We start from the raw sequence: 18251 nt of genomic DNA on the forward strand, positions 1-18251 counted from the left end.
TCATCGTTCAGACTGAATTGCCAGTGTAGGGCACTGAAAGTCATCAAGGTTCAGAGACCTACCCTCTTTGTACTGGTACTTCTTGTCAGTGGCGTTTGGCATGGGAGGATCAGGCTGAATGTTCTCTGCATCCAGTTTGTCTTCCTTGTCCTCCCAGGTCAGGTCCGACTCCTCTGGCGCAGGAGGGGAGACAGCAGGGGGCTGGGGCTCTGGTGCTGGTGCAGGGGTGGGCTCGGGCTCCGGTGGGGTCACTACCTGCTCCTGGGTCAGAGATGGAAGGGGGATTAGGACAGTCAGACTGCAATCTTAGAATGGTTCTAATTTATTCATAGAATAGATTAACCCTGGGAGGCTACATTAAAATTCAGCTACAGCAGCATTTAGGGGGTTGATTTGAATTAAACACTGAGTTAAGGCTTAAATCATCTTAAGAGACTATGGAACAATTGCAGACTCACTAAAACAGGTAGAAATGCATGGAAATGAATGAATCAATGCATTACTGCACGCACGCACGCACGCACACACGCACACACACACACACACACACACACACCTCTTTAAAGGCATCCAGGAGGTCTCCCACTGCCTCCTTTTTGTTCAGATCCTTCATCTTTCTCTTTTTCTTTGGCACAGACACAGCAGCTATAAGGAAGACAAACACCATCAGCCTCAGATCAGGGCAAACTATCAAATCTGATTAAGGATATTTCTGACAACATATAGAAAACAGAGAGGGAGCACAAATCAAATACACAAATACAGGTAAGTGACTGACCTTGCATAGTAGTTTCTACAAGGGCAGGGGTAACTGTCTGAGGAGGAGGGATGTCCTCCCTCTCCTCTGCTGTGGGAGGGGGAGGAGTGGGCACTGTTTCTGGGGAGCTGTCGGCTATGGAAACCGTCTCTGCAGGAGATGGCGTCTCTTCCTTGGCAGTGGACTGGGGCACTGGGGTATCTTCCTTGACATCCAGGGCAACTGGAGGAGCTGTGTCTTCCACCTCAGCCTGGGCGGGTGCTGCCTGGACAACTGCTTCAGGGGGAATCTCCTGGACAGCGGGTGCAGGTGCAGGCTCGTCAACAGGTGCAGGTGTGGCTTGGACAACAGGTGCAGGTGCCATCTGAGCGATGGCTGTAGAGGTTTGTATGATGGGGTGTTGGCTGACATCAGGCTCAGCAATGGGACTGTCGTCATGCTCGGCTGTGCTGACGGCAGGGGCCTCGGGGTCTTGAGGAGCTGGCAGTGGCAGACCGTTGGGAAGGCGGAGCTCCTCAGGCTGTGCAATGGGAGACTCCAGAGGAGCGTCCTGGTGACTGGTTGGCAGCACGACCGACAGCCGTTCTGGTTCGACCACTGCCACACCGTTAGCGGTGGAGGGAGGGGCAAGAGGTGTGCCTAAACTGGCAGCTGCCTCTTCTGTTGTAGTCTCCACCTCCTCCTTCTCCTCTGCAGCTTTCTTGTCCGTTTTGTCCTGTGCAGTAGAGGCGGGGACAGGGTCAGGGAGGGGTGCAGGATAGGCTGGCACCTCAGGTGCTGACTGAGGGGTTGGAGTGGGTTCCCTTGGAGGTGGGGGAGCGTCCATCACATCTGCAACAGGAGCGCTGGGTGCAAGGGTGGAAATAGTGTTGAGAGGGGTATCCTCTGCTTCTGATAGTAGAGGGGGTGCTGGGGGTTTAGTGTTCGTGTCAGAGGATGTAGCCTCTGTGGGGATGGAGCCACCCTTAGAAAGTTCAGGGGTCTTTGACAGAGGAGGAGGCGTAGGTTTACCTCTGTCATCTGAAGGTTCAAAAGTCAGACAAACAATGTTATTAAGGCCAGTCCACGTCATCAGTTCATTTATATTTTCATAATCTACACTTATGTCGACCATCACTGCAAATAATTTTATAAAGACCTTACAGACCTGGGATCACATTCACAAAAAAAAAATATCTAAGAATACTGTAGTTTCAAACAGGACGATTTAATAGAAATAAAATGCCAGGCCTAACTTTAAAGGTGCTAGTATATGTGCTTGTCAGATGGTATGAAGGCCTGAGAAACTCCCTCCCTCCACACACCTTTCCAACATCAGAAATGGGGGGGGGGGTGCATCCGACAGTTCCTGTAACTCTTTGAAAACTGGCAATCATATTCACACCCACTTCACACAGTGCCTGGCCAGCTGTGTGGAGGTGAGGAGGTAGGCAGGGATTTTAACTTATCTCTCTAGTTCTCTTTCTATATTCTTTACACAGCTATTTATCCCAATATTTATATATCCTTTTGCCTGTCTCTGCAACAGCTGGCTTTCCACCCTGCCCTCGAGCGTGCTCCACTCAAAACAGCTCGAAGCACTTTGCCTTCCAATGTGTCCGAAACAACAAGTCGTATGAACCAGTTCTTGTCCAGCATGACCAGCTATTTCTACATTCCCCAGCCTATTGCCTGTGGGTAAAAGTCAATGCTAAACAAAACTATACATGTTCTCTCTAGATGCCACCTTGTCTGATGAGTCATTTCCTCTAGATTTTCACCAAGACACTAACTAAGAAGACAAGCTGCCTTCATGGACATTGCTTAAATACCTGGTGGAGTTGCTGCTACAGATGAGAAAAGCCCAAATATCAAGCGAACATGCATCAGCTTCCATCAGCACACATGTGGTTGATGGAAGCCTCAAATACACTTGATAGTAAGTACAGCTCATGAGTCCCATTATCCAGAGGCTGCTGTGTGATACCACTTGGTGCCGGTGTCTGTCCCTACCTACAGGCAGTGATTCATAATGCCCTTATATCCATTACAGCAAGTCAGCACACAAAATGTCGACTTGTTTTATTAATTAGGTTTATTCCCCTGTTAACTAATTACTGTAATAAGTAAGCCCGTTCATAAAACATGAGGTCATACATAGCCACAGGGTCAACCCCTCACTCTGTCCTAACTCAAAGGTCCATTCCTCAGTGAAACTTGCTCTTAATGGTTAGTTAATGGTTAGTTAATGGTTAGTTAATGGATCTGAAGAAGAAACCATTCGCTGGGAACATTTAAGTGTTGTTTTCAAGCAGTAAGACAACATGGTTTGAATAACCTGCCTCTGCAAAACGAGACGTCCCCGAGACGTGCCTGTACTCAATAAAACATTCCTGAACTAAACATTAGCAGTATTAGCACCTGAAGCAAAACATGAACAATAGCAAAATGATAATTAGGATATCACATTCATATCGATGTATGAAAGTGTTCAAGGTCCCGTGCATGTGGCACCCACCTGGTCTAACCAGTGCTGGTGTAGCAGCAGCTGTGACGCTCTCACCGTTGGCCTGCGCCGCTGCTGTGTTTTCTGATCCAGATATGGCTGTCTGTTAAAACACATGTACACACCAAATAATGAGGTGTGACCTTTGTGGTGAGGACAACACTTCTTTTTCCACTTGAGTAGGGAAAAAATGGTTTGTAGTGTAACACATGTATGAGAGTTGGCAATCTGCAGAATTCCCCATGAATGAATTATTGTTTTAGAAGTATTTTAATTACCACCGTGAACTAATGTGCTATTTAGAATTAAGAAAGTACGGTATAAGAAACAGATTGGATCTGATCTAGAAGTTGTATATCTTTCATTAGTGTTGTCGCTTACTGTTTTTCCCACATTAAATGGCCGTTCAAAATATAATGGATGCTATAACAGTTGAGTTTTGTATCTCTGCTACGTTAGCTGTGTTTAGTTGGGATCATGGTATTGTAGCTCACCTGTGGTGGGGTTGGTGTAGAGCCACTACGGCCCCCTGACATAATCTCCTCTGTAATGTCTCGACCTCCTTGGTTAGGGTCTCTTATTCTGATCTGTGGAAGAGAAGGGAGGAGATGAGCTGTCAGATGACAGAAAGGAGAGTGGGGAGGTAATAAATCTGCAAGGTAGGAAAAGCACTTAAGTAATGACATAAAACGAAAAGAAAAAAGAAAAATTTTCAGCGTGAGGAACAGCACGTAAAGAGTGGCTTTCCCATGATGCAACATCTATAATCGTCAGCGCTTTCTGTGTCCTCCCTCTTGCTATAACTCGCTAGCTGCCTCTCATTCAATGAAAGCTACATTTCTCACATTCTGAATACTGAGGTACACCAAATCCAAAGACTAACCGCCACGCAAATTCCTCTGCTGCACAACTGAACGTGCTTCAGCCTCTTAGTCACCAGTAAAGCTGTCTGGCTGAGCAAGATTCGAGTGGACCGACTTTAAGCCAAACAGTCAAACGAATTCCACTGCTGGTTTAAGTTGTTGTGGAAATTCCTGACTCTCACAAACGCTATGCACAATCAGGCTTGACAACACACAGTTTTGCTGTGTACACACACAGTTCTCAGGCAGAGGGAGAAAAAAAAAAACGGAGTGAAAATCTGATCACTCACTCATAAGGAGTGCCCATACATTGCAAACACGTGTTTTCTGGTCAGCACTCTTTTTCTCTCACTCACACACTACATACATAGTTTTGGAAGTCAGGGCTGTCATGAATGTCATGTAATGAGCTAGAAAGCTATTAAATTAAGTAAGGCTTACAGTCACTAGACAAGGCTTTAACTGTACAAGTTAACAGTGCTCTCTGGCCTACTTTTCACTTAAAGAACAACAATATTTGCTTGTCGCTACTGACCTTTACCTGGTTTACTCTGTCAGCAACTCCTCTCCCGGAGCATTACAAACCCTAGCAGGCCTCTCTCATCCTGGGGCTGGAGTAGCTGTTCCACCAGGCTCGGGGCTGGACTTTACACCCCACAAATCAGGACGGCGGGTGGATGTAGCCAGCTTAGTTTTACTTCGGCTTAACTCACACACATCCAGGGTGAGCTACACGCCAGCAGAGCGGGACAGAGCTGGGCCTGACTGTCAGGAAGCTAGCTAGCAACTTGACTCACTCCCTCCCTCTCTCATACGCTCAACAGAAGAGTGAGGGGAAAAAAAAAGGATAAAGCGACTGGCCTTGTAAAGCTATGGTACTGGAATGCGCACCCCCGCCCGCAGAGACTAACAGACAGTTAAAGGGGCCGGAGAGTGAAGGAGGGGCAGGGTAAGGGGGAATGGGAGTGTTTCCAGGAAAAAAAAAAGTTATCGTTATCAAATGAGCTGCAGCTAGCTCAAGAAACTCCCCCTTTTCCTCATTCTCCTTCTCTGCTCTGTCATCCTGTACACTCAAGTTTCTCTTCAGATTTTTTTTCAGGCTCACCCCTTCTGAGAGCAAAGGAAACCAGCACAGGAGGAGGAGGAGGAGGAGGAGGACGAGGAGGAGGAGGAGGGGGTGCCACAGCAGCAGAGGAAGGCTGGTTGGCTAGCCCTTCCGGCTCAGAAAGGGGAGGAGACCGGTGGCCACGTGGAGCTGAGCTATGTGCTGACATGTCCTTCACCCACCCTCCCCTCTAGATTTTCTCTTTGACACACAGTGAGAGGGAGAGCAAGAGAGCAGAAAAGCAGAAAAAAGGCAATTTACAAAGCTACAGCTTTTACATGTCACCAGCTACAACGGGGGCAAAAACTGGGTAGACGGTGGCAGTTAAAAACATGACTGTCATAGGCTAGAAAATACTTTAATACTACTTTTAAAATCCAGAAAGTTCAAACACATTCACTTCCTCTCGTCCTCTATCTGACTAATATGCAGCTACACAAAGGTTGTTTACCTTAGAGCAGAAAAATAGCTTTGCATTTCAATACACACTCCTGTAAATAGAAGGCTACACACTGCCCACAACAGAGCTTTGTGTCCTGTTGATGTGTCTTTTACAAGGAATTTCTACCTGCTCTCTCTAAGTGCATCACTCCCAAAAACCAAGAATGCAGAGCTTGTGGTGTACACGTACACACAGACAAATGCCTATACATACAGTACTTTTAGTTTTTACAGTTTTTCCAGTGACTCAGTCTATCATCTTGAGTTTGCTCAGGGAGCTGTGTGGACGTGTGTGTGACACAGACAGTGAGTGGGCATAGGACCTTGAAGCGAGTGCTGTAGCACGGCTGGGGCCCATGGGAATGGGCCAAAGTCCACCCCAGGCTACCACAGTCGCTGATAAGCAGCCAACGAGAGGGATCCAGACATCATTCATCTCTTGAGGCAAGAGTTCCAGCACTGAACTGTAAGACCCATTTCCATGTAATACTGGTAACAGATTAAAGAACTCAAATCATATCAAATCTTAATATATGACAGCTTCCACATAGGTTTAAAGACTACAGATAATGTTGCCATATATTTTTCAACAATTTGGGATGTTTTATCAGTTGAAGACAAACAAATATTTAAGTTCCAGCCTCCACAGAGCAAAAAGAAACTTCAGTCAGTCTGGCCAGGTATTAACCACAAACCCACACAAAATGTGGCAAAAGCTCCAAACTGGCCGAAACCAGTTTCAAGACACACTGACACAGCTGATGAGCTGAGCAATGAAGGACTGAAACCCATGGAAGTACAGACGCAGACAAACCTGTTCACATAGTGCAGGTTTGTGCCTCTCTGGATTTTAAAAAGACTCTCTTGTATGTATGAGAATAATAAATAAATAAATAAAATGTATGTATGTATGTATAAGAAAACAAAAATTTGCTATACAAGGTGACCAAGGAGATATGTCACTTTGGCTGAAATCTTTGGTCAAACAAAATAAGTTTGTGAATATTTGTCCTCCTAACTGAACAGAAGTGTCTCTGAGGAATCAGGAAATGTCTTTGAGAAAACCGCTGGCTTATATTTGTGACTCCAACGTAACCATCAGCACAGAAGTCTCAAATGTAAAAACGATGATTACACGGGAGGCACAAACTGGGGCTTCAGTTCACAGAGAGCTACCACATACCAGGCGAGGGCCATCTTAGAGAGCAAAGGAAACACTAGACTTACTGTAGAACTGGGGAATATGTCGCACAGCAGCTTAGTCTTACAGAACACCAAGTTAAGGTCGAGTTCACCACTCTCTATTTCAATCAGTAAACTGAGCTTCATGTCCAGACTCAGGAATGACTCTAGAATCATCTTCAGAGAGAGACTGCAACACAACAAGCCAGCCTGTATTATCTACTAACTATTAAATTAAATCACTTTTATATTGAAAAGGTAAATCCAAAACATTCATGTTCCAGTTTCCTTGTTTCTATTTCTGCCAACAGTGACTCTGATGTGAAGTTACAGCATTCAGAAAATGAACAGTGTAAACTGATTGGGAACTTCTATGTCCCATATTTAAGTACAGTTTTTTTGGTTTTATAATTAATATCTTAATAGATTTACTGGCTAACAAAGCTTGCCCCTAAGCTAGAGATACAAACTTCAACTGGGTTTTGACTGACATGAGGGTGAGCTGTCGATAGCTGTGTTGAGAAGAGACACTTAATTACACACTTCACCTAAAAGCATCTCCTTTGCTCCTCTCTGACTTTACTTAGTCTTCACTTCAAGATGAGTGTGACTGAGGTATGAAGACTCTTGCATGGTCACATGACTGCAAATGTTGTAGCAAACAGATAAGGTTGTCGCATTATCACAAAACACAGTATACAGAAGTGTGCAAACTTTTTTCCATCATTCAAGAGCCAAAAAATCTTGTTCTGCTTTTAGTCTGTAATATCTCGGAGATGCACATGAAGATGTTTATACAGATAGGTTAAAAATTATCAGAGGAACCTTGAGTTTATCTCACAGTAGCTGTTTGGGGCTGGGATCTTCTCATGTTGTATTCACATGGAATTAATATAAGAGATTGTGGAAGTTTAAGTACCAGACCTACTCTGATAAACAGATGTTGTCCAAATAGAGCTGATAACATTTTCCATTTACAGTGAACCGTTCTCCTAAGTCTGCGTTACTTTCCTATTAACATTTCCACCATGTTTAACATTATAAAAAAAACTATTTGAGGTTCACTGATGGTTCATTCTGCTAGTAAAATGTTATTATTTGAATGATGAGGAGACTGTAAGTCAAAATATATATAATATAGAAACCCTGAACCACGCGAGTGTTCTCAAAGCTACACCGTGCTGGTTTTAGGGGTGTAACATGTTTTGTGTTGTGGAACACCGACTGTACCTGTTTGCGTTCCCGTTTGGTGGGGATGTGTTGAGGAGGCTGAGGCGGTGGTTGCTGCTGTTGAGGGGCAGGGTTCATAATGACGGGTGCCGCCTGCACAGGGGGGTTGAACTGAGGCTGGGCGGGGTAGTAGGCCCCTGCTGTGGATCAGATAGAGAGAAGAATGTAAACTAACACATACTGACTTAATCCTATACCCATAACTTGGCACAAATACATTAGACAGCACATAAGCTGTGTTTACACAATGAAAGCCTGCATCGCTAATGTTCTGAAAGTCATGTTAGGCTAATTTGGGGCAGTTAGAGAAGCTGCATCTACAACGTGAAGGTTTGATTTCTTGGGGATCTGCAGCACAACAGCTGCAGCTTTACGTCCACTGCAGAGTTATAATGTCCTTACAGTGAGGTAACTGCACTTTTTAAGGTACTTAGGTCTTTTCACTGCCAGCTGAGGATGTGTTGGGCTTACATTTACATTCTAGGCATCTACCTAATGCTCTAGTAAAGAACAGCTTACAATCTGTGTAAACACACTTCAATTAAACTTCAACTCTTAGATTATAAAAATAAACAGTGTTTAAGTTTGGGCTTTAGAGTCCTGACAATATTTCAACGAACCCCGTAGAGACAACTGAAAAGAGAAAGCCTGGAAACTTTCATTTGTATTTCAGGGCAACTGTCACTACACTCTTCCAAACGTGGACAGCGTAACCTCAGGGAATGTAGTTATGATTAATGAGTGTGCAAACAAGTGAATAAATATATGAATGACCAAGAGGTTGGGGACTTATTTAAACTCTATATGGGCATTCTGACAAATTCATGAAGAAGACTTGTTGAATAGTGTGATTAAATGCCAGGTCAAAAAGCTCATGTAAACCATGCCAGTATGTTCTTTACTTTTTGAAACGTGTTGTTTTTAATGTAGGGTCATATAGCCAGACTGTTCCAGCAAAACAAGGCCTTGCACCACAACTGAAAAGCTGCTTTCCTGACGACTCCTCCTCTTCATCTCTGAAACTGTAATCAAATTCATGTTGAATTTTTTTTTTTGTCTTGCTTCCTTTGAGTAAATTTGACCACGCGTGGGGCTACAATTAACATTCATGTCCACTATCTATTAATTTGCCAACTATTTTCCCGTTTTATCTATAAAATGTGGAAAAATAATGAAAAATGCTAACTAAAATTTCTCAGAGCTTGATGTAATTTATTCAAACTGCTTGTTTTATCCACAGATATTCAATTTAGAAAACCATCAAATCCTCACATTTCAGGCCTGGAAACTATGAGTCCTTGGCATTTTCTTTGCAGAAAAATTATTGAAACAGCTCATTAATTACCAAAATAGGTTCAGATAAATCTTCTGATGCTTCTGAACACTTTTTTTTCAACTTTGCAGCCCATGCAGTCTAAGTAACAGGTGACTGAAATCAAGTATCAGATGACTGTAATTAAACATTTCCTAAAAATGCCTCAAACTGCCCATACCTGCAACTATGAACTTGTCCTCAGTCATGCAAATTCAAGAACCAAGTGGAAAACCACTCGAACACTACTGTCTCTAAATTAAATCATTGTTTGTAATTGTGTTTTTCCACTGACTTTCTGTGCTCCTGTGCCGTGTAAAAAATCTCCCTGCATGTTGTATCCGAGTGGCCGCTGCAGACATGGCACCTGGAAAGCACCACAGGTAGGCCTTCAGACCATGACACAGCAGCCCCCCTCTGCCCAGCTGTGCATTGGTGTCTCTTATATATAAATTATTTATCACGTCCACACATTTATCAAGACAGCTGCTGCCAACACGACCAAGGAAAAAAGAAAAAAGAAATCACAAGTTCAAAGAACTTCTATTAGCCTAACCAGTCAATAATGTCAACAAGACATCCACCCATTCAGTGATATTACCTGGCCTTGTAACTGGCCTCAGCTATAGATCAGAACCAGTAGTAGCCCACTTTCAAAGGACTGGGGCAATAAAATCCTCGGATTGAAGAGGCCTCTCTCTCAGTCTGGCAGTAGCTAGCTCCTGCGCTGCCTCTCTCCCCCTCAGCATGCATTTCAGTCTAACTCACATTACTGAGTCTGCATTGTTGACCAGGAGCAGCACAGCCTAAATATAGTCAAAAACCCACACCGGCTGGGGGAAGAGAGCACGCAAGAGGAAAAGGGAGGGAAGACAGGCAGAGAGAGAAGGACAGAGAGAGGCAGAAGGGGAGCATGCTGGAAACCAGAAAGCCAAAAGGCAGAATGAGACTCTTGTTGGACAGCGGCCTGATACTGTAAATAAGAAGTTTGAGATATGACTCACAAAGTGCAGGAGGTTGAGAGAGGATATTTGGGAGAGGGGGGCTGCAAAGAGACACGCTGTCTAGACGACACCTACCATCAGAGTCCTGCTGCTCTTGAGACCCACGATTCCCCATGCTGAATGCCTGCTGAAGGCAAAACTGTGTATAGACAGAAAAGGGAGAGGGGGTTTTTCTTCAAACCCCCTCTCTGACTTCTTCCTGTCCTCTCTACAGGTGCCCTCTCAAAATGACTTCTTTTAATGCTCAGCCCTCCCTCTTCCAGCGTGTCTCCATTTTGCTCCTCCCTATGACCTTCCCAATTCCTCCCTGCCTTTCACTTTTTTTTTACCTTCCTCCCTCCCTCCCTCCAGAGTATACTGACAGGCAAGCTAAACTGTTCACTTGTGTCATTCAGAGCAGCTCTGATTTGGCTGAAGAGGCCCCTATCTCTCCACCCTGCACAAGTGATCTGATCCATGCTGGTACAGGCTTGGCAGCCTACTGCTAAGGGGGTGGGCTGTCCGTATGTATGTGAGATGAGTTAAGCAAATCACTCAACTTTGGAGGGGTGGGTGGTGGGTCTCAAAAATAGTCACCGTATTCCATCAGCACTACGTATGTGGGTGTGTTTTTACCTGACTACGAGGGAAGGACTCAGTGGTCAAACAGACTGCACCACTTAGAGGGCTGGGGGTATATCTGTACCACTTCCTTACCTCTGTAACACACACTGTGCCTCTGTTCAAAGCAAATAGTGGTCTAGCCTATCAGAGATGAGTTTTGAGAGCCATGTCTCCTTGTCACATGACCACTTATTTAGGGTCATATGCCATCCTCATGTCATGACACATGACTTGCAGAATGACCGGTGTGACACACACCCTCCACCGCAAACACATGGGAGATTTTATCCTGTATAGTCATAAAAATAAACAGTATAAATAGCAACGCACCTCCAACAGCCTGCTACTGTGAAGATAATAATTTACGTGGACAACAAACTGAAAACCACTAGATTACCAAATTCCCTCAAATAGTGACCAAGGTCTTGATAAATATAATTTGTCATATTCTAGTACAAGGCCTTATTTTGATCAGCTCCCGTTTGCTCTGTTAAAGCTGCTGCATTACGCTATTAGTACAAACTCAACACTTCCTGTAACTGTTTCAGATTAAAAGCCCCCTAACATTTCAGTGGACAGAATGCTTAACTGGCATGCATGTTATAAGACAGGCATCAGGAGTTTATCCACCCTTGTTTTCTCCCCAGCCTGTATCTGGGGCCCTGCCTTTATTTGTTCATGTCGACCACGCCCCTGGCCATTATCGGTGACCCAGCCTTTGACTGACTCCTGGTTTTTATTTGAGGAAATACGGTAACACTAAACCTGACAGAGCCACACCAATAAACATAATAGACATATGAGATATTCTGTGCACCCCTGGTGTGCTGTTGTGAGAAGAACAAGTTGTAAAGTATTTCAGAGGTGATCAGTTTTTGTTTATGTGATTCCTGTCTAATTTCAGTAGCACAGAAACATTAAGTACAGAGGAGTGTTCCCATGAGAGTTACACTGATATGGGCTTTCAGTAGCAGCTCTTAATGCATGTCTACGTATTTAAAAAAAAAAGAAAGGTGTGCAGGGCCTGGGGTTTCCCTCAGAACAGCAGTGTTCAGATCACAAATTGACACTAAGGACGTATTAGTGTCAATTTGTGTATTAGACACAATTTAGTGGTTCCACTTTATCAAAAATCTATAGCAGGTATTTATTTTCAATTCAAATCACAGTGATGCTTTTCAAACTCATGTATTGTTTCCTACTGCAGTTCATAAAGGCAAACTGCCCTAGGACAATAAACAGCTATCTGGAAACACTGGACAGAGGTTTGGATATGTCAATAATTGAATCTGCAATTGACAAATAATATAAATATTTAATATACACCACATTTTCGTGTTTCTAGTGGCAGTTTTGGAAAACATGCATGAGCAGTTGCAGAGTGTGCAGAGGTATTGTTCATGTGCCATGCACATCATACAGTGAACATACTGCATAGTGAAGTGCAAAGAGCATGACAGCCTAATAGGAAGAATTGTGTTTTTACAGTCCTGTATTCAGGCCTGTGCATTCTATTGCTGATGAGCTACAGTTTAAACAAAGACAACACATAGTTCAGATGCCTGCTGGTGGGGGGGTCAGCAAGTTTGTTTTCAGGGCATCATCAGTTCTTGTGGTGTACTGACAATCAGCCACCTCTAGAGGGCGTGACAACCCGTGGGATCAACAGCAAACCTGTCTGTAGCACTGCTGTATTTGGTAGAAGTGAAATCATACCAGTTTATGACAATAGAATATGACAAGAGTTAATAACACAGTAAAAAGCAGAAATCCCCATATGTATCTGTTAATAACGATAACCACATTTTTTTTCGAGTGTCTTATGGAGACATTAATCTGAAATTCTAAATACAGATGCAGCTTACGCTCATATGCTTCAGTTTTAGTTCTCTGGTGTATCCATTTAACTCAACCTGCTTTGACTATGACAGTCAGTGGCTTCTAACATTTTCCAGAATGAAGCCGCACCCATCATTAAGAAAACAATATGTCTTGTAGCTGCATTTCATTACGGTCATATGGTCTACTTTGGCTCACAGAGTCTTCTGATTTCTCCTTGTGTGATTGCTGAATGTCACTGTGTCATTGCACAACTGACAGTCTAGAAGGATGTCGCTGCTCTTTAGTTCTGAGGAACTTACCCAAAAAAAAAACAAAAAACAAAAAAAGCAGAACAGCTCTGTGCTTGCATGTTTGGATGCACATACTCAGTAAGTAAAATGAGTTTCATTCCTGACTCTAAACCTGCTGGTCTACTACGTCTGATTTCATACTATTCAGAACTATCCTAAGATGCGTCAGAGGCACTGACGAGGCTTTTGGGGTCGACTTGGTATAAAGATGAAAATGATTAACGGTAACATCAGAAGCCTGTGATTTGTTAAAGGGAGAGCAGCTCTTTTCTGTAAACATTGGTATGAAAAGGCACACAAAATGAACAGGAAGACTCCCAAACAAAAGCTTAGTTGTACACCAAAATAGGGCAGCAGATGGACAAAGCCCAGATTTCCAAAGCAACTGAGAATGTCACAAACAACCAAAGACTACAGAGTCTACAGAAAATGCAGCCGAGAGCTAAAATGCTAATTTAAAACCAGCTGAAGTGAACATTTGGTTTGAGTAACATGTGAATCACCAGTAACTACTGGTGATCTTAGTAGATTTTTTTTTTTTTACATTTGGCTACTTTTGTTAGCTTGGCAAACTGCCTGCCTTCTGTGAAAACATGTTCCTTACATTACTTTAAGGAGTGTTATGCTAGATGTTGAGGATATGGTAAATTCCACTTTAATAACTGTTTGGCTCTCTGACTAAGTTTGAACGTTGCTGGACCAGTGCTTGCTCCTATGTCAGTGTGAAAGCCCTGTAAAGAATGTCTCGGTGTGTGAGTGGCTCAGGTGAGGCCCCAGGTAGAGCCTCTTACCATAAGTACCATATTCAGCGGGGTTGGTGCCTGCGTAGAAGCCTGGGGTGCCTGTTGGGACTGGGTATTGCTGGGGTGTGGCCACGTAGGTAGCTGACCGGTACTAAGGAAACAAACAGAAGGGAACGTGGAAGACGGCACAGGAAGAGAGGAACAAGAGTAGAGAGGAGAGACAAAATCATTAGACACAGTTATAAAAGCTGCATAAAAAAAAAGATCTGTAAATCAAGATACGTTTCCCTCTCTTTACCAAAAAGACCATTTGAAGGTACTTAATTCATATTTTGTGGATACAACATATACAGAATTTATTCCAACAAGGAGAGGGCAATAAAAGATCACTATTCAGACAAGTATAAGTTCTAACACAGACACAGAGCATGGTAAATTAACCCGTGCACTGGTGGTGTGCCATGTCAGCTCACTTATTTATATCATGTCGTTTGTGTATAAAGAAAATCTGTGGGTGCCACTAGTGGAAAACATCACAGTTTGCGCCCCCTACCTGTCCCGGTATGAAGTAGGTGGGTCCTTGTGGTGAGCTGGGGAAGGGCAACTGTTGCCCAGGGATCATCATCATTTGGGAACCAGGGCCCGGCTGGTAGACATGGGTGGGCGTCACGGGGCGAGGGGCACTGCTGGGAGGGACACCTCGAGGCCCACTGCCAGGAGGCAGGCTGGGCCTGTTGGCGTAGTAGGGCTAAACAGCAGGAAGGTGAGCAAAAAAAAGAGGGAGTCGAGAAAGAGTAGTAGGAGAAAGGTGAGGGTGAACAGTGTTTGAGAGGACAGAGGACAAATGTAGATGACAGAGGGGAGACAAAGGTGAGGCAAGGTGGGAAGAAGAATGGGATGAAAATAGGGGGAAAAGAGACAAATGAGGGGAAATTGTGAGTTCGCTTTCTAAACCCTCTGACATAAAAAAAATATTCCGCATGCCCTCATATGATTCTGTCTCTTGGACCAAGCAGACATAGCTTGTCCGGCCTAATAGCAAGGCCCATAGTTTGTCCATGAATCTGTGGCTAGGCTCCAACTGGAAACATATTGGCCCTGCCTGCCAGAAGAGATAAAGCAGCTAATGCTGGTTCATTCAGAGCCTCCTCATTGACATTCTGCTGCTGGCCTGGGAGCTAACCGCCGTAGCCAGAAAAACGACACCAAGCCAACAAAGCACAACACTGCCAAATATTAGTCACACACATATGCACTCCTCACGAGGATGAGGGGGGGGGGGGAAAGGAATGAAAAACTTGAAGAAAGAGAAAACTGAGTTACCTGTAGCGACCTGAAGCTTCCCTTCAGCAGCACAAACACACATCACGCACACACAGACACATCAAATGGAGACAACAAGAGGGTGGGAAGAGAAGGATTGAGAAAAAGAGAGCACCACAATCAGTTAGAGGATGCCCAGGAACCATCCATTCTGAGCCAAGCAGTGAATTAACAAGCAGCATGCAGAGAACAGGCAGAACAGTGAATCCCAATAAACTAGGTCTAGTTACTGTTGAATAAGATCCAGACTAAAACTCAGCAGCTAGAACTGGAACATGGGCACTGATCACCCACATGTTTTCTTGCTTCAACAAAGACTAGGATAGGAATTTTTGGTCCATCTTCTAATAAAACAGACAATTCTCTATTTTATTTCTTCATTAAGCCGCACTGAGAAGCTCACATTACTCTTGTAAGTTTCCCATAACTTCATGTTTAAATATTCCCTAACACCAACACCTCCCCTTATCACTGTATTAACATCAAGGTATTAGGTCACAAAATAATGTGGTATTTGATTTTGTCAAATGCTAAGGTCAAAGTACATCATGGACTCTGTCAATTTTCTCCACTGCAGAGCAGGAAACACACCCGCCCACTCAACCCCTCTCATGTTAGTCAGTTGTGCTGTTAGTACCTGTTGGTGTATAGGTCGGGGCCCTGGGGCAAACTAGAGGAAGAGAGGCAGACAGGACAGTGGTTAAAGACAAAAGCACAAGATCCATGCTTCACTGTGCACTGACAGACTCCTTCCAGTCCTGCATCTTTACAACTGCAGTTAAAGGCCAACATTCAATACATTCAGACGGTCTTTCTGACAGTCATACAGTAGGTGTCTGCCCACTTTCTGTAGCTACTACCTTTTATTGATTTGCTATGATTTGTTTTTTGCCCAGCTGCCATTTGCTTTCCAATTTATTTACAAGAATGGTATTTTAAGAATTATTAAAACAGTTAAAAATACATACTAAACCTGATCATTACTGTAGACTTCACTTGAAATGATAAATAACTACAAATAAAGATTGTGAACGTTTAAAACAAATTACTCGTTTGACCTCTCACAAATTACAACAAATGCCATTTGAGTCACTTGCATTTCCTCCACTCATTCGGCACCATTAAGGAGTAACAGAGAAAAGAGCTTAAATCATGTTGATAAGGCAAGTGTGAGCATGTAGCACAGCACGCTGGTATACTCTGTGAGAAAGAGTACAAAGGACAGCCTGACACTGACGGTAAAAATGGTGCAGAACTGGTGAGAAGTAGGTGAACAGACATGCAGGCACTCTAAGAAATTCACACAGAGATTAAGACTGTACACTATGTTTTCCACTGGGGAGATTTCAGATAGCAGCAGTGAGCGGAAATGATGCCAAACTCGCACACAAGGACATCTGCAGAATGAAGACCATGACACTCTCTATCCCAGCTTTTCTTTTTATCCAGATTGGATTGTCTGCCACTCCTCTGACACAAGGGAGGATCAGGAATTTAAGGGAACCAAACGTGGATTTACAAGGTGCTACAGAAATTAACTTGTGTGGAAGGTGATGACTTCCTGCACCAGAAAGGTGAAGTTTGTCTGACTGTTTTAAAAACTAGAGAACTATTTCCTCTGATCGGTGATAGAAGTAGTATTTTTTTTTTCTGGAACGGAGCAAAGTCCACTACTGTGTGCTGCGGGGTGGGTGAGCAGTAGGCAGGCCTACCTGTCGGGGCTGTGGTGTTGGGTTCATTTGTGGAGGCGGTGGGGTGGCAAAGACAACAGAAGGGGGCTGCCCAGGGGGGAATGAGGGCTGCAAGAGATAGGAAGTGATATCAGCAGCAGAAGAATGGGACGCAGGAGCAAAAGGGAGCGAGTGGGATTAAAAGTAGACAAGAGGTCAACAAGTGCACTGATACACAGGCCAACATTTGTGTTCAGGTTTTCTTTTTTTCTTTTTTCATAACACCAGCATCTTTTCATAATTTAACACAGAGCAGACAACAGGCACAGAAGTTAGTTCTGTGGAATACACACTTGAGTAGGAGGGGAAAAACTTTCTGAACTTGTAATACTCAAATTTTTAAAGAACTCTGTGGATTATAGGCCACAAGCTTTTGTGGACTTAATAATAATGAAGACACTGCAAGCTACAGTGGCAGCTGGCAGCATTAATTCTGACAATTACTACGGGCTATAAAAACATAGCATAACATGTTGTGGCACTCTCTGAGACGTGGTTGAAAGTCGGCTTGTGGCTGCTGCAACCATTCTCCTCCAGAGAAAGTGCATTGTTGTGTGATCTGCTTTTCATTATGTGCACAAAAATGCTGCAACGACAGCCCTTTCCTCTGTGAGAAACAAAGTGGGATAAAGCAACACGTTCCTTAAAGAGCCAATGCAGATAATGGGGTAGCAGAGATCATTACCTGTGACAGGCCAGGGGACGGGGCGGGGTGGGGGGTGGAGGGGGGTCCCGTTATAGGCTGTGGTGCTTTATTCATTTCATGGAGTTCTGCATGGGGAGGCGGATGTGGACCTGTGTACAAATCTGTAGAGAGAGAACAGAGAACGGGCGGGTTTAATGGGTCTTTGGTTATAAAAAAAAAAAAAAATGACCTGGCATTTCAGAAGTTATGGTCACATACAGCATCACTGTGATGAAGCCTAATGTCATACACACTGTAACAGAAAGGACAGACTGGAATGTGGCACATTTTCTTTATTGAAAATCAACAGAGGTTTACATGGATAAGTCTTTAAAAATAAAATGATCAAAATACATCCACTTCCTTCTCCTTAAACAGAAGAGTCAACTCAACGCTGGTATTTCCTGTTAACAGTCACAGCTGTATACTCACATTTATGAATCCTTTTAGGTCCTAAGTCTGGTTACACTGAGGAACTGTTTGTCCTACAGGGGAGACAGAAGGACAAACCTGGTTACCAAAGAGAATCTATTGGCTCACAGCACATTTCAGATAGTTTACAGCATCTATGATAATCTATTTTTTTTTTTACTTAAGAGGTTACTATGTGGCATACCAAACATAAAACAGATGTTTCCGCTGATATAATTTTATGG

The 18251-nt window shown here is 43.7% G+C and overlaps 1 protein-coding gene across 9 annotated transcripts in view; it reads right to left on the bottom strand.

Moving 5' to 3' along the window:
* LOC121186981 (eukaryotic translation initiation factor 4 gamma 1-like) overlaps positions 1 to 18251 on the bottom strand; it is a 35630-nt gene that overhangs the window by 9873 nt on the left and 7506 nt on the right. The window contains exons 2-13 of one of the 9 annotated variants that reach the window (XM_041045951.1): positions 18028 to 18080; positions 17596 to 17717; positions 16893 to 16979; positions 15181 to 15201; positions 14411 to 14605; positions 13906 to 14008; positions 8064 to 8203; positions 3737 to 3829; positions 3255 to 3345; positions 779 to 1777; positions 557 to 645; positions 63 to 261 (exon numbers count right to left, since the gene is read on the bottom strand). In XM_041045951.1, the coding sequence (XP_040901885.1) occupies positions 63 to 261; positions 557 to 645; positions 779 to 1777; positions 3255 to 3345; positions 3737 to 3829; positions 8064 to 8203; positions 13906 to 14008; positions 14411 to 14605; positions 15181 to 15201; positions 16893 to 16979; positions 17596 to 17670 (2092 nt within the window). In that variant the 5' untranslated portion in view covers positions 17671 to 17717; positions 18028 to 18080. Of the gene's footprint in view, positions 1 to 62; positions 262 to 556; positions 646 to 778; positions 1778 to 3254; positions 3346 to 3736; positions 3830 to 4640; positions 4939 to 8063; positions 8204 to 9976; positions 10116 to 10454; positions 10579 to 13905; positions 14009 to 14410; positions 14606 to 15180; positions 15202 to 15817; positions 15851 to 16892; positions 16980 to 17595; positions 17718 to 18027; positions 18081 to 18251 lie in introns of those variants that run through there. The other 8 variants (XM_041045950.1, XM_041045949.1, XM_041045952.1 and 5 more) reach the window with 8 other exon arrangements.

This window comes from Toxotes jaculatrix, chromosome 9, assembly GCF_017976425.1.
Source record: "Toxotes jaculatrix isolate fToxJac2 chromosome 9, fToxJac2.pri, whole genome shotgun sequence".
Classification (NCBI taxonomy): domain Eukaryota; kingdom Metazoa; phylum Chordata; class Actinopteri; family Toxotidae; genus Toxotes; species Toxotes jaculatrix.